Source organism: Gouania willdenowi (assembly GCF_900634775.1).
Source record: "Gouania willdenowi chromosome 24 unlocalized genomic scaffold, fGouWil2.1 scaffold_320_arrow_ctg1, whole genome shotgun sequence".
In the NCBI taxonomy this organism is placed as follows: Eukaryota; Metazoa; Chordata; class Actinopteri; order Blenniiformes; family Gobiesocidae; genus Gouania; species Gouania willdenowi.
Genome location: NW_021144848.1, coordinates 4,540,104 through 4,566,377, shown reverse-complemented (window position 1 = coordinate 4,566,377; position 26,274 = coordinate 4,540,104). Strand labels below are relative to the sequence as shown.

Here is a 26,274-nt window from a genome sequence, read left to right as displayed (position 1 = left end):
ATGGGCATCTCTGTAAACGGTTGCATTTTACAGTCCTTGGAGTCACTGTTAGATTTCATATAAACAGGAAGAGATTCAAATTCTGACGTAGCTGGTTATAATTTACAGTCTTCATAAACATGACTGAATCATAACACAGTCTAACCACTAGAGCAGACAGGAAGAGATTGATCACCTTTATAATAAGTGCTGACTAGGCACTAGGAGAGAGGTCCAAGGCCAACACATGATGACTTGATAATAATGTATCATGTTTTTCTGCAGTCAGTGTCTTCTCCTCGTTCTTCTCTCTCTGCTCTGTTTCAGGTGAAGCTGATGATGTCACTTCCTGATCTGTGGTTCACGGCTCAACTAGTCTGGAACACTCTGATGTTCTATCTCTCTATCCTGTTCTGTTGGTCCTTCTGTCTACTAACCACAACCAGTCCACGCAGATGGCTGCCACCTCTGAACCTGGTTCTAACAGAGATTTATTCCTGTTAAAGGAAGTTGTTTCTTCTCACTGTCACTAAATACTTGTTCATGTGGATCTTGTTGGGTTTTTTCTTTTTATTATGAATTTTATATTTTGATAAGTGTATTGAGATGACTTTGTTGTAAGTTGCGCTATACAAATAAAGTTGAAATGAATTAACTAGCTAGTTGTCTTAACTAGTCTGTGGGTTAGTTAGATGTGTTAGCTAGTCTGGGTTAGTTAGGTGTGTTAACTAGTCTGTGGGTTAGTTAGGTGTGTTAACTATCTTCTCACTGATTTCAGGGAGATCTAAAGGAAGAAACTCGTTCCACTTCACAGAACGTGAGTCAATGACAGAAACAACAACAACAACAACAACAACAACAACAGTGTGCGTGTGTGTGTGTTTCAGTGCCCTGCGAGTCGTCTGTCAGGCTCATCACTCCTGAACTCAGGAAGATCAAATCTGATAATAAGGTAGACAGTTATCTGATTACATGATGTCATTGTGTTATTGATCAAACTGGGCTGTTGATGTTAATCATTGATTAGTTAATGATCAGAGAAGTACAAATACTTATTTATTTATTATTTTAATAATGTACTTCTTAAAATAATTACTTTTTACTTATTTTCCAAGATTTTATAATTTTTTACAAATCAATATTTAGTGTTGAGCATCTTAATGGAATATTCTGCTCAAAAATGTGTTGTAGAACATCCCAAATATTTTCCCCGAATATTTGAATTTTTGGGCATTTTTTCCCATCTGTCCCTGATATAGTTTGTGCTCTCTGTTCTACCTTTTATAATTCCTTGATAAAGTTTTGAAATTATTGATTTGGAGTTACCAGCATATGCCTGTATTATTGATTGTATTATTTTATTAGGTTCTGTAATTGCCTCATTTTCTTAATACCTGAACACTTTTTAATGATTTGTTGTCTGTTATGCTACAGTAGGTGTTAATGTCTTTATTGACCCAGTGTTTAAATCCAGAATCCATCTGTTTGAGTTTGAATTCTGTGTCATATGCAATCCACCAAAGTTTTTTAACCTGGTCCCATAAATGTAGTTGTTTTATTACTTCAAACCAAGTATTTAAGGTAAGTGAGGTGAAGGTGTTCAGATCATTTTGATAAGTTATGGTTAGTGTCACGGCAAATTTGCGGTTGACCTCATTTGGAGACGTGATTTATTGCTCTGGTTGAATGATGGAGTCCAGTTGAAGCATTGATGATTTTATAAAAAGGATTTATTATAACCTAAATGAAAGAGTACAAAAGAAGAAGTGTCCCATCCTGTTGGGAGTAAAGGTGACCAGGTACTAAGCAGGATGGTTCAAAAGGTCTTGTGTCTCAGGATATACATGACAGTTTTCACAGTTTTAAGCTTTATACAGATATGAGAAAAAGTCCCAACCCTGAAAGAAAGAAAAGGAGGGAGTCACATGTTCCCAACAGTGGAAGTGGAGGAAAGGTTGGCACAACTGTTATCTGTCCTTGATAGTGTGTGTGTGCGTGTATATCTTCATGTGAGTTTGGCCTTCAGCAGAGACGCTGTGTTGCACTGTGGATACAATACGATCTGTACTGTTTAATCTAACATGACAGCTGTTCAAAAGTGCAAAGAGTAATGCAGTCATCATGTATTAAAACATGACAAATTGTACACATGAACACACATTTGATGATATGATGATGAATATAATAATTGCTATAACATTAGTCTATAATTCTAATCATTGCTTGTATTGGGATCCACTTGCATTCGTTCTCCATCTCCTTCCACTTTGCTTCATATCCACTGTCACATCAAAATGCTGTATTTTTTAATTGGGAAGAGTAATCATCTCTGATGCTAGGGAGAGACTCCTCCCTCCTTACTGATAATTAAGGTACTGTATTTAATTCTTGATTTTTTTCCCACCTGTCCCACTCCTGAAATTGTTTAGCTGGGACTGCAACAGGAAGTGACATAAATACGTACAGAACTCTGGGTAAAATTGACATTTTTATGATCTCAATTCACGTAGTGAAGTTCAACAGGGGTGTTGACCAGTTACTGAGGTCATCTTTGATTGTCTTGTTAATTGTTTCATAATTTTTTGTATATAGGTTACTTGGGCAGTGAGTTAACATATTCTAAGATATTTAATTGTTTTTTGAGTCCAGGCAATGGGCAGTTTTTGTTGAAGCTCAGGTGGTGGGTTATAATTGAATATTAATATCTGGGTTTTTTGGATGTTAAGTCTATATCCAAAGTATGTACCAAATCTGTCAAGAAGATCCAAAAGGGCAGGAATGCAGACATTTGGATTACTGACATATAGTAATACATCATCTGCATACAACGCTATTTTATTTTATTCCCTTTATATTTGAGTCCTCTCTTATTTTTTGGGCCAATGGCTCTATATAGAGAGCAAAAAGGGTGGGCGAGAGTGGACAGCCCTGACGAGTGGATCTTTCTAATTTTATACGGTCTGTTAGGCGGCCATTTGCTTTTATTCTAGCTGTAGGGACGGTATATAATGTTCTAATGCTATTAATTGCTTTATTAGCAAAACCAAATCTTTCCAAGAACAAATAATTCCAATACTTTTTCAGCGTCTAGACTGGCTAATACAGCATTTATTCCTGTTTTATTGACATTATGAATTATGTGGAGAGAACGTCTAATATTGTCCTGTGTTTGGCGACCTCGGACAAATCCAGTTTGATCACTGTTGATCAGCTCAGGCATAAAGTAATCTAGTCTCCCTGATAAGATTGATGCATATCATTTATAATCTTAATTTAACATAGAAATCAGTCTGTATGAGCTGCACAGCATTTTATTCTTTCTTTGAGGATAACAGTAATAATAGCCTCATTCCATGAAGGAGATATTGACATTTTCTCAAGTGTCCAGTGAAATGAATTCAGGAGTATTTGGGACAAGTCTTCTTTAAAAATCTGGTAATCCATCACTTCCTGGTGTCTTATTATTTTTTATTTATTTACAGCAGTATCTATATCTTTTTTGTGATCTGTGATATTAAACATTTATTCTAAAGTTCTCCAATTGATGGTAGATGTAATGAATTTAAGAATGTTTTTATGTTCTCTTATTATTATTATTTTGGTTGTGTATAAAGGTTTTATAATATGTTTGAAATGCAGCATCAATCTCATCCAGGTTATTGTATATTTGTCTGGTTTTGGGGTCCAGTATTTTATATAATTGTAGGGTCTGTCTTTTCTGTATTTTTCCTGCTAATAATTGTAGCTTTTGGTCTGACCTCATAATATGACTGTTTTAGTATTTTTTTTTTACATATCTAGGATTGATTTCTGGTTTCGTTCATTTTAATCATAACTTGTGGATCTTGTTTCTTGCTGTGTTTCATTTCCAGGTCTTTTAAATTAAAAGTTCTTTCAGTTTATTTTCTTTTGCTCTTTTAATTGCTGAGCTAAGGGATATTAATTAACCTCTGATAACAGCTTTTAATGTGTCCTAGACTATATTTAGGTTTACTTCTCCAGTTTGGTTCTGTGATTTGTTGTTAAATAAGCTTGTGTTGAGTCTCCAGATCGTTTTCTTTGGTCTACTGTCTAAATGCAGAACCAGATAAATTGATGAATGGTCAGAAATATCCCTAGTTCATATCTTACATTTTGTAATTCTATGTCTTTCATTCTGAAACATAAAAAAATAATCTATCCTTGAGTAAAAAGTATAGAGTTTGTCATGGATGCACGTCTCTCCAGACATCCAGAAGATCCATCTGATCCAAACCTCTTCTCAAAGTCTTAGTTTCTGTTATTATTAGATCCCACTTGTTATTTATGATTGTATTAAAGTCTCCAGCACAGATTAATATACCTTGTGATTCTGTAGTTATCAACTTTTTTAATAATGTTTTGGTCACATAGCGGTGGTAGGTTTACACAAAGAAATGTTTATTCTCTATTTTTTACTTGTATTAGAATATATCGGCCCTCGTTATCCTGTATCTACCTAATCAATTCAAAATGAATGGAATTATGAATTAATATTGCCACTCCTCTTTTATGACCTTTATGAGTGCTATAAAAAGTATTCTTATATCCAAATGTTTTTATTTTTTCATGTTCATCCTGAGAGAGATGTTCTTTTTTTATTTTTGACATCACTCTGTTTCTTTTCACTGGGTTATTTAGAACATTCACATTCCAAGTTACTATTCTGAAATTACTGTACCTCATCATGATAGTTGACTTTTTATTTGACCTGTTCCTGCATCATTAACATATCGACTGTGACAGTAACAAACAACCTTAACATGAACAATAAAAAACAATAACATGTTGACTTCCAGCCTCAGGAACAGTTACATATTCTCTTCCTGGTCAGACTTTGTTATAGATGTCCTGAGCTCAATGGGGAAAGATATTAAGAGAAAAAGATAGATAATAACTAGAACTGCAAGCAGTTATGAAAGGGGCCAAGCCTTCCCGCAGGCTTTGCAGAGCCCGTGGAAGTACGTCACGAAGGATGACGTGCTTGGGGCGAGGATCATTACATAGGCCAACGTGTCGTTTGCTGTGAACAGGTGGATATGAAGTTTATGAAGATGTGATTTAAAATGTGAAAGTTACAGGTCAAAATTTAAAGATTAAATCGGGGCTTTCGCCTTTAATTGACCATGTAATGTTATTACATTAATGGAATTTGTCCTTTGCATCTGGGGTTAAGGGACTTGCTCAACATCCCACAGTGACGGCCCAGGTGAGGCTTGAACCGGCAACCCTCCAATTACAAGCCCAGCGTCCTTAACCACTTGGCCACCACTCCACAAAAAAATGCTTTGCACCCAATATAGCGCCACCTAGCGGCGCGCATTTTGGTATGGGTGATCTGTGTACTCTTATATATCGACCCTGTAAATTTCACAGCCCTCAACATAAGAATTCAGCTGAAATAAATGTTTGTTTATTTATATGTTATGATGTAATAAGCCACGCCCACTTTGACCAATCGCGAATAACTGAGATATGGCCTCAGGAGGGACCCAAGGTCATACCCACCAAATTTGGTAAAAATTGGTATTGCCATTTAAGAAATACATATATTCCATAATTGCAGCGCCCTCTAGTGGCGTAAATTATTAAAATTTTGCTTATACCCTCACAGTCACATGCCAACCAAGGATCTCAGATTTAGTGTTGTTAGCATTTATTTTGACCGAGATATGCAACCGTTGTGCATTTTTAAAGCTAGCTAGAAAACTTTACTCAGTAATTATTTGCGCATATTTTGAGCCAACAAAATTATTTCATCAACTGTAGATCAAGTCTAACTGAAGACTCTACGTGCCAAGTTTCACACTGATTGAACAAAACCCCAAGAAGGAGTTCAAAAAAGTAGGTTTACCAGTTTTTGCGATTTTGCTTCGACAAAAGTCCAGGCGCAAATGGGCGTGGCCTAGCCCAGGTGATTCAGTGCTATTCAAGGAATCTGTGGATATGAAGGTTTTAAATGTGCAACAAACGGTGTGGGAGTTATAGGCCAAAAAGCGTTGACCTTGGTTGTAGCGCGCCCTGCTGGCGGACCAATGTGAGTTTTTCAGTCCAAGGTACGCGGGGGGGTCTGGACCCACCCCCCAAAGGGCATCGCCCTACCTTGCACGGTTTAACCTGCAGCACCACTTTTACCGGGGTAAACATAATAAATATAATAAAAATCCTTTCGATTACAATAGGGTTCCTAGCACCGCTGGTCCTAGGAACCGCGGGCTTGGCCCCCTAATAAATAAGATTAATTAAGGGGTGGGGGGTAGATTTCGTGTAGAAACATCTAAATTGTAATTTAGGATTAGACGCTAAATGCTAAACATCCATATTTATTGTCTCTGAAAATCTCTGAGTCTATCCCGGACCCGTTCCGTGCGGTCTCCTTCTCTCCTGCTCCAGTGTGCAGCGTGGGTGAGCCTCTGCTCCCAACTGGCATCTGTCGTCCGTGGTTGACCCATCAGAATCCTCTCTTTATCATGTCCTCGTCACTTCTGCTGCACTTTTGTAAAGTCGGAGGCCGTTTTCCCAGTAGATGCTCATTTTGGCAGGGTTTGGTGTCTGGAAACGTAGTTGTTTGTTCTTGAGAATTGCCTTTATTTCTTTGTATTCTCTGACTTTGCTGTTCACCTCGGTGGGTAAGTTGTGTGCAAACGACACCATTTTCCCCTCATGTGATCTTCGTTGCCCAGGCTACTTTGATATCATACCTTTGAAGGTTGACCAGGATGGATGTTGAGAGTAATTTATTTTGTGGTTTAGGGCCGATGTGCTCGTTGGATTTGCAGATCCGTGTTCTTATCGAGTGTCAGCTCCATCTTTAAAAAGTTGTTGATAAAGGTTAGCATTGAGGTCCTCTTGGTGCCTTCTTTAATGCTGTATATACGGAAGTTGTTATGGCGTGACCTCCCTTCTAGGTCCATAACTTTTGCTTGTAAGAGTCTCTGTGGTTGACGAGAGTAAAGCAGAGCCTCTTTTAGTCCAGTGTTAGCCTCGTACCGTGGTTATGGACATCTCCTACGATACTCTGCACCTTTTGATTGATCTCTGTCTTGAAACTGTTGAATTCCTGTTTCATGTGGTTTCTAAAGTCATTCTTGAAGTTGTTCATTTGTTTAAGTTCCGTTTTAAGTTATTGTTTGCTTTTGGCTAAGTTTAGGATAACTTTACTGGTGGCCTCCATTTCTTCTACATTGGTTTTGTTTTGTTGTTTCCCAGTGTAGGGAAACAAAGGGTATTTAATATTCAAAAATATTAATTATTAATTTTTAATATGTTTGTTGCCAGAGGTGCCATCTAGAATGGAGTTTTTAAGTGTCCTAGATCACTTTATTTTAATTAATTCTTACAGTTCCCTGTTTTTGTAGTGGGTTCTTGACGTTAGAATAGAGGTTTAATAAAAGTTTAAATGTCAATAAAAACACAGCATTTACAATATATTCATGTTTATTTTAATCTTGGAAAATAAATAAAAGTCATTGTTTTAAAAAGTATGACATTGATAAAATTATTATGAAATATATAATTTTAATAAAATAATAATTCATAGATATTTAAGAATAATAAAACATATTTCATAGTAAAATTACCTTATTTAACAATTTAATGGCCATATTATATGTTTGTCTGTCATTTATCAAAATGGTATTTATTTAATTATGACTCTTTTGGGCTTCCATACATGAGCGCTGAAAATATTAAAATGAGCACCACATCCATGTGTTAGTGCTGATTAGATCCCTAACATTTTACAGTGCAGACATTATTAATATTCATGTTTTTAGGGATACAAACATTGTCTGGGGAATGATTTTAGGTACTGTAGGTGGTGCTACTGTAAAAATGATCTAAAAAACTAACCACTACTGTTAACAGCTGTAATGTTATAGTGAAACTTTTTCATTTTATGAAGTCAGATGTTATCAGTAGCTTTTATTTAAACTGGTCATTTTGTATTTAATCTTATTTTATCAGTAAAAATGTCTGACCCATGACTCAGATATTAAAAAAAGAGAAACAACCTGTGGTTCTCCTTTAGAACCAGATCATATACAGTAGTTGTGTTTATCTCTGGTTATTATGACATATTATGTCATAATAACTAGGGGTGTACACAATGTTCAGAAGTGTGATGTGTTAACATTAAGTGTACAATACTAATGTCTAAAGGAATATATAGTGAAGTACATTAGGATAGTAGACATGTAGTGTTTGATCAAATAATAACATTATTAAAGTAGATTATTTATAAATAATCCTGTGTTTAATAACTTTACAGACGGTGAATTTCAGAGCCTGTACTTTGTACATTTACATGAGTAGATATTTGGATCAGTACCTTTTACTTTTACTCAAGTCCTTTTTTTACATACTGTAGGTATTTTACTCCTACTCTAGTAAATAATGTGGGTACTTTTGCCATCTCTGTTATTGATTGATTAGTTGATAATTGATTAGTTATTAATTGATTAGTTGATGTCATGGTGTTTTCAGGCTAACGTTGGCGAGTTTTCGCCCGATGACGCCGTTCACAAACTCCTGCTGGGAAAGGTAAAGTACTCACTGTGTACTTGTACTCTGTATTCTTGCTCTGTACTTGTACTCGTATTGTGTGCTGTGTACTTTGTACTATTTCTGTGTACTTTTACTGTGTACTTTTACTGTGTACTTTTACTGTGTACTTTTACTGTGTACTTGTACTGTGTAAATTTACTGTGTACTTGTACTGTGTACTCTAAGTGTGTACTTGTACTGTGTACTCTAAGTGTGTACTTGTACTCTAAATGTGTACTTGTACTGTGTACTTGTACTGTGTACTCTAAATGTGTACTCTAAATGTGTACTTGTACTGTGTACTTGTACTGTGTACTTGTACTGTGTACTGTGTACTTGTACTGTGTACTTGTACTGTGTAAATTTACTGTGTAAATTTACTGTGTACTTGTACTGTGTACTTGTACTCTAAATGTGTACTTGTACTGTGTACTTGTACTGTGTACTCTAAATGTGTACTTGTACTGTGTACTCTAAATGTGTACTTGTACTGTGTACTTGTACTGTGTACTCTAAATGTGTACTTGTACTGTGTACTTGTACTGTGTACTTGTACTGTGTACTTGTACTGTGTACTCTAAATGTGTACTTGTACTGTGTACTCTAAATGTGTACTTGTACTGTGTACTTGTACTGTGTACTCTAAATGTGTACTTGTACTGTGTACTTGTACTGTGTACTCTAAATGTATACTTGTACTGTGTACTCTAAATGTGTACTCTAAATGTGTACTTGTACTGTGTACTTGTACTGTGTACTTGTACTGTGTACTTGTACTGTGTACTTGTACTGTGTACTCTAAATGTGTACTTGTACTGTGTACTCTAAATGTGTACTGTGTACTCTAAATGTGTACTTGTACTGTATACTTGTACTGTGTACTCTAAGTGTGTACTTGTACTCTAAATGTGTACTTGTACTGTTTCAGGTGGTGGTTTTGGAGAACTTTCGCTCTCTCAAGGACAAACTGCTGCTGTTGGATTTTTCTGTCAACGCTCATGATGGAAACGTCATCACTGCTGTAACTTTATTAACAAACACAAACAAAACATTAATAAACAACAACACACATTGACAGCTGCTTTCCCTTAGGTCCTCATTTATTTAAAAAGGACTCTAAGTAAAGGTTTGTTTACATCCTATTTATGTTTATTTACTCATGTTTGTTTTGTTTCAAAGCTGTTTATTGTTTGTTTCAGAGCTGTTTATTGTTTGTTTCAGAGCTGTTTATTGTTTGTTTCAGAGCTGTTTATTGTTTGTTTCAAAGCTGTTTATTGTTTGTTTCAGAGCTGTTTATTGTTTGTTTCAAAGCTGTTTATTGTTTGTTTCAGAGCTGTTTATTGTTTGTTTCAAAGCTGTTTATTGTTTGTTTCAAAGCTGTTTATTGTTTGTTTCAGAGTTGTTTATTGTTTGTTTCAGAGTTGTTTATTGTTTGTTTCAGAGCTGTTTATTGTTTGTTTCAGAGCTGTTTATTGTTTGTTTCAGAGCTGTTTATTGTTTGTTTCAGAGCTGTTTATTGTTTGTTTCAGAGCTGTTTATTGTTTGTTTCAGAGCTGTTGTTCAGGGAGCTCGGCTGCAGACAAACAGCTCTCAGACATTTCATTCGTTATTTGACTGAAACCAAAGAACTAACGCTGCTGATGGAGCTGCTGAGGTACGTACACACTCTTCTGCACGTACACTACAGGTCAAAAGTTTTATTACACCCTAATTTTTCCAGTTATTTATTGTAATTTAAGTCCAATGAATAGCTTGAAATGGTCCAAAGGTAAGAACTGATCAGCCAGAGGTTAAAAAAATGGTTTGGTTCCCCAAAACTGAAACATGTACATTTCTGAATGATGCAAATAGGCCTTTTTCAGGGAACATGAAGTGTGTTGTCGTGTCTCCCCAGGTGATGATGTGGATGGTCAAAAAGGTGTAGTGTGGAAAAAAGGCCTTCATTGAAAACTGACTTGCAAAATAATACAAAGTTCATTAAAACAAGCAGGATGAAATAAACAGGAGAGAGACAGAACAAGGGAGGTCAAATCATGCTGTGAAGCAAAAACAGGGGCGAGGCGCCGATATCTCTCACATGATAACATGTGACCCTTCACTGGGACACAAAGAAAAGAACACATGTCCATTATGGTGGTAAGACTCCCAACGAACAAAGGCCAGAGTTAGATTGGTTTATGGCATGAAGCTGGAACCGGAGGAAGAGCAGGCATGTGAACAGGGCTTTCAAGGGTCACAAGACAATATCACATGCAAACAGCAGGTCTTCAAAGGGCGACTGGATTGATTGTGAAACCATGTGTTCAGGCAGCACGATGAAAGCAATACTCAGCTTTATGTGAAAAGGAATATTGCGTAAAATGAATATCATATGATGCAGTCAATACACCTGTGTTAACAATGTAAATCTGTTCTGCAACAATGAAGGTTGAATCAGTCTTTAAAGCTGGTGCTACTCATTCCTACAGATGTTCCTACTTTTCCTGGTTCCTTCCAACCTCCTCTGTTTGTATAATGGGTTATAATGGTATAATGGTACCAGACCCTCATGAGCACCAGCTGAACAATATTGTTCATGGATTTCATCATTTATTTTTACACTATAATTACTTATTTGTCCTATGCTTTTATTTTAGAGTTCAATGACACAATAAACTGAATAATTTTCAGTAAAAAACTGGAAAAAGTGTGGTGTTCTAAAAGTTTTGACCCGTCGCGTACGTGCACGCTCCTCTGCATGCTAACGTACGTGCACGCTCCTCTGCATGCTAACGTACGTGCACGCTCCTCTGCAGGGTGATGTATTAATTCTTTGTTTCAGATCTCTGGGTCGTACAGAGGAGGTGTCGGTACGTGGTCACTAACTTAAGTTAACTTTACTAACCAATTAACTCAGTAGTGATAAAGTGTTAATCTGCTTTTTTGTTGTTTCCATGGAAACAGCTGCTTCAGTACAAAGATCACTTGAACATCGCAGACATAAACAAGAGGCGGGACTTCCTGAAGAGCTGCGTCAGGTCAGTGACACCAGGGGGTGGGGCTTGATCAAAGTGTTCTTAACCTCTTCAACCCCAACAGACCCCCCTGCGGGGGCTGCTCCACTCTCCGTGACTCTGACAGGTCTAAATGTTGTAAAGAATGAATTAAATCACACATTCTATATCTCTCTGTAATCCTTAGAAAGTATAGAAGCTAAACTGTAGCTAACCCACATTCACAGCACAAACAGCAGGGCATTATGTTCAAAGAGGGAAATGTCGACAACTCGGCAAACTCTGCCTTTTTCAGTCCTCTGCTTCACAAAATAAACAGATCTCAATAACAAGAGCCTATGTCAAACTACAGGCTGAGCTGAATCCACCGATATACAGGTCGGGTATGTTACGTACCAAAACAACGCCACAAAATCAGAAAATACACCCTGGAAAAAGTCAGCAATGATGACAAATTGTGTCTTGTGGCAGGATGAGGAACAACTCAGGTGGAGGAGGTAAGTCACCCCCTGGGTGAGAGAGCAGTCCCCAAGTGCTCACAACACAGCCCCCCCCGAACACACAGTACAAGTCTCAGTCCCTCACTGGAGGCCTGATCAGCCTGCCTAAACGGCTGGCCGCCCCACCTCGAATTGAGCTGATGGAACCGGTCAACGTGGCCGTCCACACAAGCGACGGGCAGAAGAAACCCGCCTCAAGCACCCTGAACAGGACACGAAAGCAGGGCAGAACTCTCAGGCAAAAATTCACCCGGTACACGGAGCGGCTGACCAAGGACCAACTCAGCAGGAGAGGCATCCAAGTCCTCCTTAGGAGCTGAACGCGGACCAAGCATCACCCAGGGCAAACAATCCACCCAGTTACCATCCGAGAGCACACCGCGCAACGCCGCCTTGAGCGACCAGTGAAAACGCTCACAAACCGTTAGCCTGGGGATGGTACGTGGTAGTACGGTGGACCTGCACGCTCAGGGACCAAGCCAGTGCCGACCTGAGCTTGACTAGCTGACCACGGGACAGACACCTTAACCATGGCAAATACCAAAGGCTTATGGTCGACATACGCTGTGAAAGAACGGCCCTTGAGCAGGAAACGAAAATGACGAGTTGCTAAACACAATGCCAGCAGCTCTCTGTCAAAAAACACTGTACTTACGCTCATTGTCCCTTGGCTTACGGCTGAAAAATGCTAGAGGCTGCCACACGCCAGCCAAGCGCCCCTTGACCGCCGCCCTCACAGCTATGTCCGAAGCATCCGTTGTCAGGGCAACAGGTGTGGTGGGTGAGGGGTGCGCCAAAAGTGCCCCATTCCGCGAGAGCTGGCTTTAGCACCCGTCAAAAGCTAGGACCTGCTCAGGGGTCCAATCGACCAGGTCCTTGGCTTGCCCCATTTTCAGGGCCTCAGAGTGGTTGCAGGAGGTGGGCCGCGTGGGGCAGGAAAACTATTGTAAAAATGAACCTTCCCAGAAACTCCTGCAGGGACTTAACCAAACTGGACGAGGAAAATCTGTCACGGCCTGCACTTTGTACGGCAAAGGAACCGCGCCCTGAGATTAAATACGGTGGCGTAAAAAATTGATCACCGGTAGGCCAAACTGGCACTTAGCCAGGTTAACAATCAGGCCATGTTCATCAAGGCGCTGAAAAAACAGCTTTATGTGGGACAGGTGATCCTCCACCGATGGGCTGGCCACCAGTATATTGTCTAAATAAACGAACATCCAAAATACAAAACTAAATCTAGATATTATCTTATCGAAAAAAACTGAACTGAAAGTCGTAGTCAATTATATACCAAGACCAGACAGGATTTATTAAAAATAGACACTCCACAGACAATGTTAGAAGACTGTTTAATGTGATCAACATGGCACAGAACTCTAAAAAGAAAACAATAATCTTGTCACTAGATGCAGAAAAAGCATTTGATAGAGTCAACTGGTCGTTCCTCCTTGATGTCCTCGGCATATGTGGCTTTGGAGAATCATTCATACAATGGATCTCCACCCTATACTCTAAACCTAAGGCCTCAGTAACCACAGACAAAATAACATCCCAAAGCTTCACACTGCAGAGGGGAACCAGACAAGGTTGTCCACTCTCACCTTTGCTTTTTGCAATATTTGTTGAACCTCTCACAGCAGCTGTTCATCAGAACTCTGTTAATAAAGGAATCCACTCATCCATCTCAGAATACAAAATTAATCTTTATATGGATGATATTTTACTCTATTTGGAAGAACCCCAATCCTCATTAGAAGAATTATTTAAACTAATAAACAGCTTCTCTAAACTATCAGACTATTCCATTAACTGGTCAAAATCATCAATCTTTCCTTTAATGAAAAATTCATGGAACCCAGCAACCCAAAACCCACAACACCCCTCCCCCACAAATATAATTAAATATCTAGGCTTAAATATATCACCAAACCTAAATGAATTAATTAAACTGAACCTAGACCCTCTGTTGGATAAAGTCACAGAAGATCTGCAGAGATGGAACAATCTCCACATCTCACTCCTTGGCAGAATAGCCTCAGTTAAAATGAAAATCTTACCTAAAATAAACTATCTGTTCTCTATGATCCACTGAAACCACCAACGCAATGATTCAAAAGATTAGATTCTGCAATTACAAAATTCTATGCTAGGAATAAAAAACCCAAAATAAGCCTTTCAACTCTTCAAAAAAATAAAAGCGAGGGAGGGTTGGAAGCCCCTAATTTCATACATTATTACCTAGCAAACCAAATTCTATATTTAACAGAAGCTAAAACCAAAAGAATACCACAACACCTGGCTAGAAATAGAACAGCTAGACTGTAAACATATTAAACTCTCTGATCTCCCTTTTATCACTGTGACCCTCAAACGTCAGAACTGCTTTAAAAACCCACTGATTGCCTCCACCCTGACTGTGTGGTGGAAAGCCCTGGACATTACAAATGTTCAATTAAAAACTAACATGTTGTCTCCAATCTGGTACAACCCTGACTTTAGAAACAGAAAAACACAGCTCTATCTAAAAACATGGGAAGAGAGCGGAATTATTCATCTCCAAGACCTCTTTGAAAATGATAAGCTCAGGACATATAACAATCTAACCCAAACATTTAATATAAATAACAGTAACAGAGACAATTAAGAAAAACACTGGAGTAGATCTAATTAACTTACAACCTTCAGAACAGAGAGGTATTCCATAAAACAGGTTATGTTCAAACTAGTATGTATACTATGTTCAGGCTTAAATGAGGGAAACTCTGAGTATCTCATTCCTAAACATGAGGTATGTTCTAGTGTGTTACCATGGTAACATTGTCCGTGAACTAAACCTGGTCACTGGCAGGTTTTATCAAAGAAACCCTGGGTTCTACTTGGCTCCGCCCACCTGAACACAGTCTCTGAACACTTTAAAGCCAGTGATGGTCCTCATCCCTTTCCAGACCTCTGTCCAGCTTCCTGTCATACTCTCTGATTGTCCCTTTCTCACCTCCTCCCTATCACCATCTCTGAAAGTCCTCTTCTTATTGTTCAGGATGGCTTTGATGTCCTTTGTTAGAGGAACATTTCACAGTCTGGTAGGACAGGTCACTGATTGACTGAAACCAGGAAAGTCTTATACAGATGAACATGATTAAAGTCTCCTGAGATGTGATGAATAGGTGCTGAGGGTGTAACCAGGCTATGACTGAGTGAATGATGTCACAGGATGATGTCGGGTCAGCAGCAGGAGGAACGTAAACACCATGAGAAAACTCACGTGGTTAGGGTTACAGGTAATATGGGCGGAGCCCAACAGCAAACAGTTTGATGTCCAGGCAACAGATGTGCTCTTTGATGCTGATGTGTGTTGTGTTCCCACTGGTTGTTTACAAAAACAGCGACACCCCTCCCTTTCTTTTTGCTGCTCCCGTTGCACTTCCTGTCTGTGTGAACAGTCTGAAAGCCCTCGATGGAAACGTTGTCATCAGGAATATCCTGGTGCAGCCATGACTCCATAAAACATGTTCCCTCTGACTCCTGACTAGTGCCGTAAGCTCCTCCATCTTGTTTGTCAGCGACCTCACGTTGCCCATGGTAACCCAGGAGATTCTCAGTTTAAAAGGTTTTTTGTCCATAAGCTGTTTCAACCTGGCTTTGTTAGTTGATCTGGTCTACGTACCAGCCTCATCAGCTGATCTCTGATGTAAACAATGTGAGCGTGTTGTTGCACTCAGCAGAGTCCACTGTAGGAAAGTAGTGCGTCTATCATCAAACAAAAACTATTATAAAGTGTAGATAAGCAAATCAATATCAGGAAGTAACTGAAGAAAAACGACTTGAAATGAGTTAAAGGTTGAAAAAGTATTTTTAAAAAAAGCAGGAGCAGCTGTAACAGGCAGCATGTACAGTGAGATGATTATAGTTGTGAACTCTTAAAGTTTAAATGTTTTGATTTTCAGGTTCATGTTAAATTTTACAAAGGGTTGCACTTTATTTCTGGCTTATTGATTTATGTTTGGTACAGTATCACCTTTTCTTTCAGGCATTTCATTTATTTGGGCTTGTATTTGTGATATTCTGTTTTTGGTTACATTTGTATAAATAAAACAATACAATACACTTTGTGAGTATGAACACCACATAGATATACCCCCCCCATTACCTATTGTAAGGAATGGGGTGGAGGTGGAAGTGTTTTGGTGCATTCTGCCTGATGCTTCTGGGTTGATTTTATTTTAGGTGTTGAGTTTACTTTAGGTTTTGGGGTAAGGTCCCTGAATGGAACCATTAAGAGGCGGTGGTAGAGGTTGGGGTTCCTGTCTGGGTGTAGTAAATGTGAAAGGTGAGTGTCATCATTAAGTGGAGGTTTGTTTAGGATCAGGGTTTAGGGTAGGGCTTTATATTGATTGACTGGGTAAGATTTAGGATTTAGGGTTGGGACCATTAATTTGAGGTGATAGTGGACGTTAGGGTTAATCCTTTTGTTGGGCCATTGCAGAGGCACCCAGGTCTTTCTTTGTGGAGGACGGCAGTTACCTAAGAGGTGCCTGCGACTACTCCAGCCGCAGTGGTTTCCCGGTCGGGGGGGCGGGACAGCTCTGATGGTGATATGTGGTAATTAAGAAGTTGTATCAGGTGTTTGGGATTGTGTGTAATTTGTTGAATACCTGTTATGTATAAATGTTCTTTCTGGAGCCACAGACCATCAGGAAACAGTTACTGCAGGTTACAGTAGTTTAATCTCCAAAGTTGTTGCCACATGGTTCTGCAAGGCAGGGTATATTCCATTCAGTAATATTAAACAATATATACTGTAATACACAAGGTTAAACAATATATAATACACAAGGTTAAACAATATATAATACACAAGGTTAAACAATATATAATACACAAGGTTAAACAATATATAATACACAAGGTTAAACAATATATAATACACAAGGTTAAACAATATACAACATTTGGTTGCAGGTTACTTACATTTGTAACAAACAAAGGACGCATGGAGCACAGCAGGCAGGTGTGCCTATTAGTAGTCTCTCTCTCTCTCTCTCTCTCTCTCTTGGGTGTGGCTTCTTGTCCCCTGGTGTCTCCATCTAGTGGGCACCTGTGAGACTGCTACATTGACATTCATTTACTGTAGTTTTTGACAGCCGCCCCCGGATTTGTGCAGCAAATACGACTAGGTGTTCAGGAATTGGTATTAGTCTGGAGACCGACCGAAGGTATTCTTTCCCATTAACAGTTATTTTAGCACTGCGAACCCGTCCATCCGTTCCTGGAAATGTTGCAGTGAATCTTCCTATTGACCAAGATGCCCGAGGGGACTGAGGGTCAACAAGTAATACAACTTGCCCTGGACTTAAGTTTTTCTTCTCAACTTCCCATTTTGTACGGCTCTGTTGAGTAGGGAGATAGTGGTGAATGAAAGCTGTCCAAAATCTGTCGGCTAGAATTTGACTGTGACGCCATTTCCGTTTGCCCATAAGGGCACTTTCACAATAAATGGCTTGTGGTTGGGAGCAATCGGGCCACCATATCAAGAGCATGTTGGGTGTCACAGGGTCCAGATCTGCTACATCTGAGGATATGTATCCTAACGGTTTTGAATGTAGAATACTTTCAATTTCAGTCAATACTGTAGCTAGGACAACATCTGTAGTGGTTCGGTTTCCTAATGCTACATTCAGCGCAGACTTAAAAGATTTAATTTCGCGCTCCCAGCAACCACCAAAATGTGGAGCAGAAGGAGGGTTGAACTGAAAATGCACCTGTGACTCGGCCACGTCTTGTTTTAAAGTTGGGGCCATAGATTCAAAGGAACGTTTAAGTTCTACCTCTGCAGCTTTAAAATTTGTGCCACAATCGGAAATGAGTTCAAAGGGTTTTCCTCTGCGTGAAACAAACCTTCTAAATGCCATTAGAAATGTGTCAACATCTAGTTTGGTCAGTGTTTCGATGTGTACACAACGTGTGGTTAAGCATTTAAACAGCAAGCCCCATCTTTTTTCTGTGCGCCGGCCTACTGTTACATTGAATGGTCCAAAACAATCCATTCCTGTGGACCAGAACGCTGGTTTTGATAACCTGAGCCGTGCGGGTGGTAGGTCTGCCATTTTGGGAATAATTGGATTCGCTCTCCATCTTTGGCATGTTTGACACTGGTGCTGATATTTGCGTATCGCTTGGCGACCACGTAGAATCCAGTATTTGCGCCTCATTTCTGCTAGGACACGTTCAGGACCTGGATGAAGTAATTGTTCGTCATAGTGTTTGATTAGTAGTTTAGTAATGGCATGACTAGGATCAAGTACAATAGGATGCAGGCTTTCAGTTCCGATGGATTCTGCTCTCCGGAGCCGCCCACCTACTGTAATGAGTTTGAGGACTGGGTCATATTCAGGAGAGAGGGATAGTAGTTTGCTGTGTTTTGGAATCACCTTATTTGCCTTTAAAGCAGTTATCTCTTTTTGATACAGCTCAGCTAATCTTGGATCTTTTGACAGGCGTCTTTCAGTAGCCTGGAGACGAGGTAATACAGCCTCGGGGGAGACTGAAGAGGCAAAATATTTGGAACTCTCAATAAGGGAGTGGCATAGTGTTTTACACCATTTATGTCAACCCTCATAGTCTTAGACTGCAGTATTGTGAGAGCTAGTGCATCTTGTTTTGATCTCTGCACAGTCCTTTCATTTGCATAAGGCAAAATATCTAGCTGCCAGGGCCTTTCAACACTTTTCACAAGTTCACTTCTAAAACAGTTTAAGGTTCCCATAGTAAAGGACATGTCATACTGGCCTGGGATGAGGCTAGCAGGGCCCTGTAATGCCCATCCCAGTTTGGTATGTATTGCCAAAGGACCACCAGGGGGCCCAACCAGTGCCGGTTCAGTTGCTGTGATTAAATGGGCATAATCTGAACCAATCAGTACAAGAGGACAGGCATGGTCAATCGACTGTAGTGGAATGTCCTTTAGATAGCAAAACTGTTCTTTTAGCTGGTCTACTGGATACTGTATGTGTGCTCTGACAGCCCAAGATCATCCACGGTGAAAGCTCCATTTATTTCATATTTTTGATCTGATCTGTGGGGGAAATTCTGAAACAAACTGAAGCTCCCTCAACCTGCAACACTTCTTGTCTCACAGTACGTAATAAAATTGTCTCTGGTTTATAGTAAGACCTAAATAATGGACAGCGGCAGGGAGAATTATAGATCTGTCTGTTCCATCATCTAGAACGGCATAAGTTTGATAGGATGTAGACCCATTGTATAGGCGTACTTTGACCACCTTCAACATTATTTTTGGGGAACGATTTGGTTTGTCAATGTAAATGTGTTCTAGTGGTGATGTGAGCATCACTGTCGTCTTTCTAATTAAGTTAGCGTCATGGAGGATAGTCAAATGCATTTCATTGCACAGATTACATGACTTCTTCAATGTGCATTTGTTCTGTTTATGTGTCCTCCTGCATTTACAGCATCTGTCCCTTTCGTTGACCCATTTGATCATGTCATCCTTTGATAGTTTTTTGAAGTCTACGCAAACACCAAGAAAGTGATCTCTGATATTACAATATGGACAATAGGGCTTAGGTTTATTTACCTTTTCAGTCTCATCCCTGGGGATTGGTGTAGTTGTCTTGTTGGGTGACATGCTGGTGGATGTGGAGGACATGTAGACAGAGGACATTAGTCGATGGGGTTGATGGTCTCTGACAGTTCTGGGTCTTTCTCCTTTGTAGAGTTCAATGGCTCTCTCAGAGATACGTCTTGCCCTGGCCTTTGACTGTAGCCAGGTGGAGAGGTCATGGAGCGAGTATGTTTGAGTTGCTTGACCAGTTATAATGCCTTTGTTGATACAGTATTCGACAAATCCATCTCTATACTGTACAGGAAGTTTACTTAGGAGCCGGTCAACATGGGAACCACATTTGTTTTCTGACCCATTGGGGCCTTCTACTGAGAGTAACATTCCCACTAGAGAATCAACAGAGAGTGAGAAATCTTCAAACGCTTCTATATCACCAAAACGTATTAAAGGAAAATTTAGTAATGTACCTATTTCACTTTGTACTAGTAGTCTTGGCTGGCCAAACCTCTCTTGTAATGCTGCAAGAGCTGTGGAGTATGGTTTTGCGCTATGCATACTAGATTTAGCCAGTTTATATGCTCCGGGGTGTTTGAGGTGATCTAAAAGTATTTGATATTTATATTGTTCTGTAAGATGAGAATGCTATCGAGTAAATTATCTAATGCCATTTTTAGTAGGGCAAAATCACTTTCTCTGCCACTCCTAAACATTGGGAGTGTTGGACGTGGAACACCATATGCAGAAGCTATTAACAAATCTGCTATATGAACATTTTGTGCCTGGGACTGGCCTTGTGATACGGGCTGATTAGGTATAATATTAAAAGTTGCATTTAAAATGCTCTGTCCTGATGGTGGGTCTATTAGACGAGGTGGAGCATTGAGATGGAAGGAAGAAGTTACCTGAGCAAATGGATGGTGACTAAATATAACCACTTGGGGAACAGACTGCGGATGACTTCAGGTTGTTGTATTTGGGGAATTTGCAATGGAATTTGAAAATTCACATTAGGCTCGGCAACTTGATGTGGAGTCAAACGGGTTTCAGGATTATCATGAACTGGGTTTGAGGGTTGGAGTGTATAATTGTGACACATGTAAGTCATAGAAGGAGGAAGCAGCTGCATTTACATAATCTTCCTTTGATTGATCCATATTTTTATTCTCAATTGAAAGATTCTGTTTGATGAAACTAGAAACAAGCCGAGCTGATTTTAGTTTGTTCTCTTTAATTCGTCTATCCAAAGTCACTCGTTTAACTAGTCTTTCCTTTTCTTTGTGTGCTTCCTCTTACGCCTGTTGTGCAGTCTTTGCTTTTTGTTCAATAATTTCACATTTTTTATCAACTTCATAATCCTCCTTTTTCTGTCTCTGTAATTCCTCCAGTTCATCTCTTCTAGCTTGTAAATCACTTAAATTTGCAACATGACTGCCCCTAGAACGAGAGCCTGTAGGACTAGATGTCCTGATGCTGTGGCTGTCACTGGAGCTGGTGTGCTGAGGTCCATAGGAGAGGCTTGATCTGGATCGCTGTCCTGTATGTAGAAGGACCACATGCATCCCGTAATAATCAGGAGGTTTGACATTACGTTTAGGTCTAGCACCCAAGTCCAGGCCACTAGGATTCTGTGGGTAAGGAAATAGTTCAGTAGATGTCGACTGTAGAGGATGGGTAGATCTAAAAAGCAGGGGAGGAGGTGAAATGCTGTGCCCCGGTGGTTCTGCAGATGTGGGTGGTTGAGTTGGAGGTTGAGATGAATCAGGTTGGCCCTCAAAGGACAAGGTCAAGTCCCGTCCACCAACAGCACCAACACTTTGGCTGTCATCAGCCTGAGCTGGGGCGAGAGCATCATTAGTAGATCCCTCTGGGTCCATAGCAGGTCACTAATGGCTGTGGCTCAGTCTCCGGTTCGAAGGACCATTATGTTATGTATAAATGTTCTTACTGGAGCCACAGACCATCAGGAAACAGTTAATGCAGTTTACAGTAGTTTAATCTCCAAAGGTATATAAAGTATATTCCATTCAGTAATATTAAACAATATATAATACACAAGGTTCAACAATATACAACATTTGGTTGCAGGCTACTTACATTTGTAACAAACAAAGGACGCATAGAGCACAGCAGGAAGGTGTTAGTAGTCTCTCTCTCTCTCTCTCTCTCTCTCTTGGGTGTGGCTTCTTGTCCCCTGGTGTCTCCATCTAGTGGACACCTGTGAGACTGCTACATTGGCATTCATTTACTGTAGTTTTTGACAATACCCATTTCTTAATTTGCAGCACACAGAGAGACCGTGGTCCACATCAATATTCCAGATTATTTTTCGGGGAATCCCAAAGCGGTGGGAAAGCTTGTCATGGTGGACGGTTCCACTCCTGTCTTTATTTGTGGAGGACGGAGGTTTCTGTGACTACTCCAACCACAGGGCTGTCCCAGCCCGAATGGTGGGGCAGCTCTGATGGTGATCAGACAATGGCCCCCCATGGTTTCACATATGAACAGAGCTGGTTAGGAGTGTGAGCACACCCTAAAACAGGATTTATTGTCACTCAGTATCATATATTTATAAAATGTCCCATCATCTGTATCCACTAAGGGTCTTCTTCATGTAGAAGCTTAGTAAAACCTTATTTGTTATGGGTAAGTGATTTTAGGAGAAAAGTGGTTTAAGAGGTTAAGAGTGCCAGGATTAGGGTTTAAATCTGGTTTAGCCCCGCCCTCTCTAACCACGCCCCTTCCCCATTTCACCAAACTCTTCTCAGCCAATCAGCTGCCAGTGTTTATGTTAAGATCAGACCCGTGAGGTGGATCACAGAGTTCATGATCAGACCCGTGAACAGCCAATAGAAACCAATGCTGTGACATCATCAGTTACTGAGCAGAGAGAATAAAGGACATAAAGTTTGAGTTATTGATCACATTCTGATCATTGATCCATGGGACTTTACAAAGATCATTCAGTTATTGATCAGAGTGGTAAACCAAACCTGTTTGTTCACAGACTGTTTCCATGGCAACTAACCTGTTTATTCTGTGATGAAACAGATGTTGAATTAGCTCCTGGATTAACTGTGCTGGACTCTCAGATTAAACCTGAGCTAGTTTAATCTAATGCTGTCTCACCATTGTTTGTTTACAGTCTGCCATTCTCTGCTGACGACTCTGCTCATGTTCAGCATCATCTCGCTTTGTTGGAGCGACAGATACAGATAGAGGTCACCTGAGCTTCCTCTACCTAACCTCATAGTTAGCTGGTTGGAAGTTAACTAGTCACCTGTAACCAGCCTATCTTTGGTAACCAGGTCAGTGACCGAGAGGCTGAACGTGGAGGACAAACAGATGTTTTCCAGAAGTTTCCTCGTGAAGCTCCAGTGCTGCACATGCCTCTGATCAACACTTTGTACTACAGCTGTTTGTACCACTACACCGAGCCACAGGTTAACACTCACCCAGGACTAACTAACCCGTCTGTTTACCTTCACGAGAAACTAACAGTATCTGAACCATTTTTACTGTTAACTAGTCTGTGGGTTAGTTAGGTGTGTTAACTAGTCTGTGGGTTAGTTAGGTGTGTTAACTAGTCTGAGTTAGTTAGGTGTGTTAACTAGTCTGTGGGTTAGTTAGGTGTGTTAACTATTCTGTGGGTTAGTTAGGTGTGTTAACAAGTCTGTGGGTTAGTTAGGTGTGTTAACTAGTCTTTGGGTTAGTTAGGTGTGTTAACTAGTCTTTGGGTTAGTTAGGTGTGTTAACTAGTCTGTGGGTTAGTTAGGTGTGTTAACTATTCTGTGGGTTAGTTAGGTGTGTTAACAAGTCTGTGGGTTAGTTAGGTGTGTTAACTAGTCTGAGTTAGTTAGGTGTGTTAACTAGTCTGTGGGTTAGTTAGGTGTGTTAACTAGTCTGTGGGTTAGTTAGGTGTGTTAACTAGTCTGTGGGTTAGTTAGGTGTGTTAACTAGTCTGTGGGTTAGTTAGGTGTGTTAACTAGTCTGTGGGTTAGTTAGGTGTGTTAACTAGTCTGTGGGTTAGTTAGGTGTGTTAACTAGTCTGTGGGTTAGTTAGGTGTGTTAACAAGTCTGAGTTAGTTAGGTGTGTTAACTATTCTGTGGGTTAGTTAGGTGTGTTAACAAGTCTGTGGGTTAGTTAAGTGTGTTAACTAGTCTGAGTTAGTTAGGTGTGTTAACTAGTCTGTGGGATAGTTAGGTGTGTTAACTAGTCTGAGTTAGTTAGGTGTGTTAACTAGTCTGTGGGTTAGTTAGTTGTGTTAACTAGTCTGTGGGTTAGTTAGGTGTGTTAACTAGTCTGTGGGTTAGTTAGGTGTGTTAACTAGTCTGTGGGTTAGTTAGGTGTGTTAACTAGTCTGTGGGTTAGTTAGGTGTGTTAACTAGTCTGTGGGTTAGTTAGGTGTGTTAACAAGTCTGAGTTAGTTAGGTGTGTTAACTATTCTGTGGGTTAGTTAGGTGTGTTAACAAATCTGTGGGTTAGTTAAGTGTGTTAACTAGTCTGAGTTAGTTAGGTGTGTTAACTAGTCTGTGGGTTAGTTAGGTGTGTTAACAAGTCTGTGGGTTAGTTAAGTGTGTTAACTAGTCTGAGTTAGTTAGGTGTGTTAACTAGTCTGTGGGATAGTTGGGTGTGTTAACTAGTCTGAGTTAGTTAGGTGTGTTAACTAGTCTGTGGGTTAGTTAGTTGTGTTAACTAGTCTGTGGGTTAGTTAGGTGTGTTAACTAGTCTGTGGGTTAGTTAGGTGTGTTAACTAGTCTGTGGGTTAGTTAGGTGTGTTAACAAGTCTGAGTTAGTTAGGTGTGTTAACTATTCTGTGGGTTAGTTAGGTGTGTTAACAAATCTGTGGGTTAGTTAAGTGTGTTAACTAGTCTGAGTTAGTTAGGTGTGTTAACTAGTCTGTGGGTTAGTTAGGTGTGTTAACTAGTCTGTGGGTTAGTTAAACTAGTTAACACACCTAACTAACCCACAGACTAGTTAACACCTGAGTTAGCTAGGCGTGTAAACTAGTCTGTGGGTTAGTTAGGTGTGTTAACTAGTCTGAGTTAGTTAGGTGTGTTAACTAGTCTGAGTTAGTTAGGTGTGTTAACTAGTCTGAGTTAGTTAGGTGTGTTAACTGGTCTGTGGGTTAGTTAAACTAGTTAACACACCTAACTAACCCACAGACTAGTTAACACCTGAGTTAGCTCGGCGTGTAAACTAGTCTGTGGGTTGTTTACAGGAGAATTACAGCAGTCCATTGAACATCAGGAACACCTTCAGGGTGAGTGACCTTTGACCTCCAGTAAAGACTTCCTGAGGTTAATGTAAACGTAGATTTCACCTCCAGGTATCGGAGAAGCAGTTCTTCATCACGGCGTTGGCTGCGAGGTCAAAGTTGGGGGCGTGGCTTGATGTGGACACAATGTTCACAAACAGGAAGTGGTTCGGTTTCACTAAAAAAAAATCCCCAATCGGCTTCCACCGAGTGGTCGACATCCTGCACAGAAGCTCCGCCCCCTCACAGGTCAGTCCCACCTGATGCTCATTTACATTCACACATTAGACACAAACATGCACAATGGGTGTAGCTTCTGAGAACCAATCAGAGCCTTCTGTTCTTTAGGTGCTGCAGAAGTACATTGGATTGGTGGACGACACCGAGCGGAGGATCTCATTGGCTCAGAGACACAAGTGCCATGATGTCGTCATCAATGTGAGTCAGACTCTAGGAGCTCTGTGATTGGTCACCTGGTCGCTGTTAGATGCAGGCAGCTGTACCTTCCACCTGAGTTGATTGTTGTCATAGTGATGGCTGTGTACATTGCTACAATGCTAACAAAAACAATTCAAACGCTTCAAAACAAAGATAAGGCATAAAAACGTTTTTATGCCTTACCTCGATTTATTTCATGTATAAATATCCATCCCTAACCCTTTTTATATATATGTAAATATTTACTATTTTTTTGTAGTTTGAGAGCTTCTATTTTCAAACATTTCGTTGTGTAATAACAAAATGATTCTGATTCTGTCCAATCAGACATACCGAGAGCTGAGGGACCGGCAGCTGTTGCTAGGATACCGAGGGAGGGTGGAGCCTGGCTCGGAGCAGGAAGTGACCATTGACCGGTTGCTCGGCAACACGGTGAGATCACATAGCTCCACTTCAGGGTCACATGACCTCTGACACTGTCCTTCTCTTTCAGCAAATACGATGGAAAAACTGAAGACAGAGGCTTTTACTTTGAAAATGTGCAACAGCTTCCTGTGAAACTAACTGTGTTAATAAAGCTACAGTCTGTGTTTGAATCAAACTTTATTTGTACAGTGATGATCTTTGTGATAAACAACAATAATAAACATCCTGTGTTTCCTGTTTGATCCAAACTAAACATTTCACAATATAATCAGAGTTTAAACATTAAAAACATCTTTAGCATTAGTTTTATACCTGTTAGCCGTTAGCTGCTAAAGCAGAGAAAATGGTCCCACAGAGCCAATCAGAGAAAAGGTCAAAGTTCACACAGAGCAGGTAAAACCCTTTCACATTAAAAGCAGCAGGAAGCCCAGGGTCACCCTGCCAAAATAAGAGGGTAGGGCCTAAACATCAGGGTCCAATCGATCGGAGGTCAGCTGACCACAGTGAGGATGGAAGGGCGAGTCCAGCTGAGAGAG

The 26,274-nt window shown here is 40.0% G+C and overlaps 2 protein-coding genes across 2 annotated transcripts in view; one reads left to right on the top strand and one right to left on the bottom strand.

Annotated features, from left to right (window-relative positions):
- On the top strand, positions 1–25,913 carry vipas39 (VPS33B interacting protein, apical-basolateral polarity regulator, spe-39 homolog). Its single transcript, XM_028440732.1, has 16 exons — positions 1–12; positions 724–796; positions 867–931; positions 8,482–8,538; positions 9,470–9,562; positions 9,634–9,667; positions 10,093–10,195; positions 11,363–11,390; positions 11,485–11,558; positions 22,762–22,837; positions 22,925–23,059; positions 24,839–24,880; positions 24,947–25,123; positions 25,223–25,312; positions 25,640–25,744; positions 25,806–25,913. The coding sequence occupies exons 1-16, from the start codon at positions 1–3 to the stop codon at positions 25,824–25,826; spliced, it is 1,185 nt and encodes a 394-aa protein (XP_028296533.1). The 3' UTR covers positions 25,827–25,913.
- LOC114458222 (serine/threonine-protein kinase MRCK beta-like) overlaps positions 25,899–26,274 on the bottom strand; it is a 46,951-nt gene continuing 46,575 nt past the window's right edge. The window contains exon 37 of the mRNA XM_028440565.1: positions 25,899–26,265. Coding sequence (XP_028296366.1) covers positions 26,200–26,265 — 66 coding nt within the window. The 3' untranslated portion in view covers positions 25,899–26,199. The remainder of the gene's footprint in view (positions 26,266–26,274) is intronic.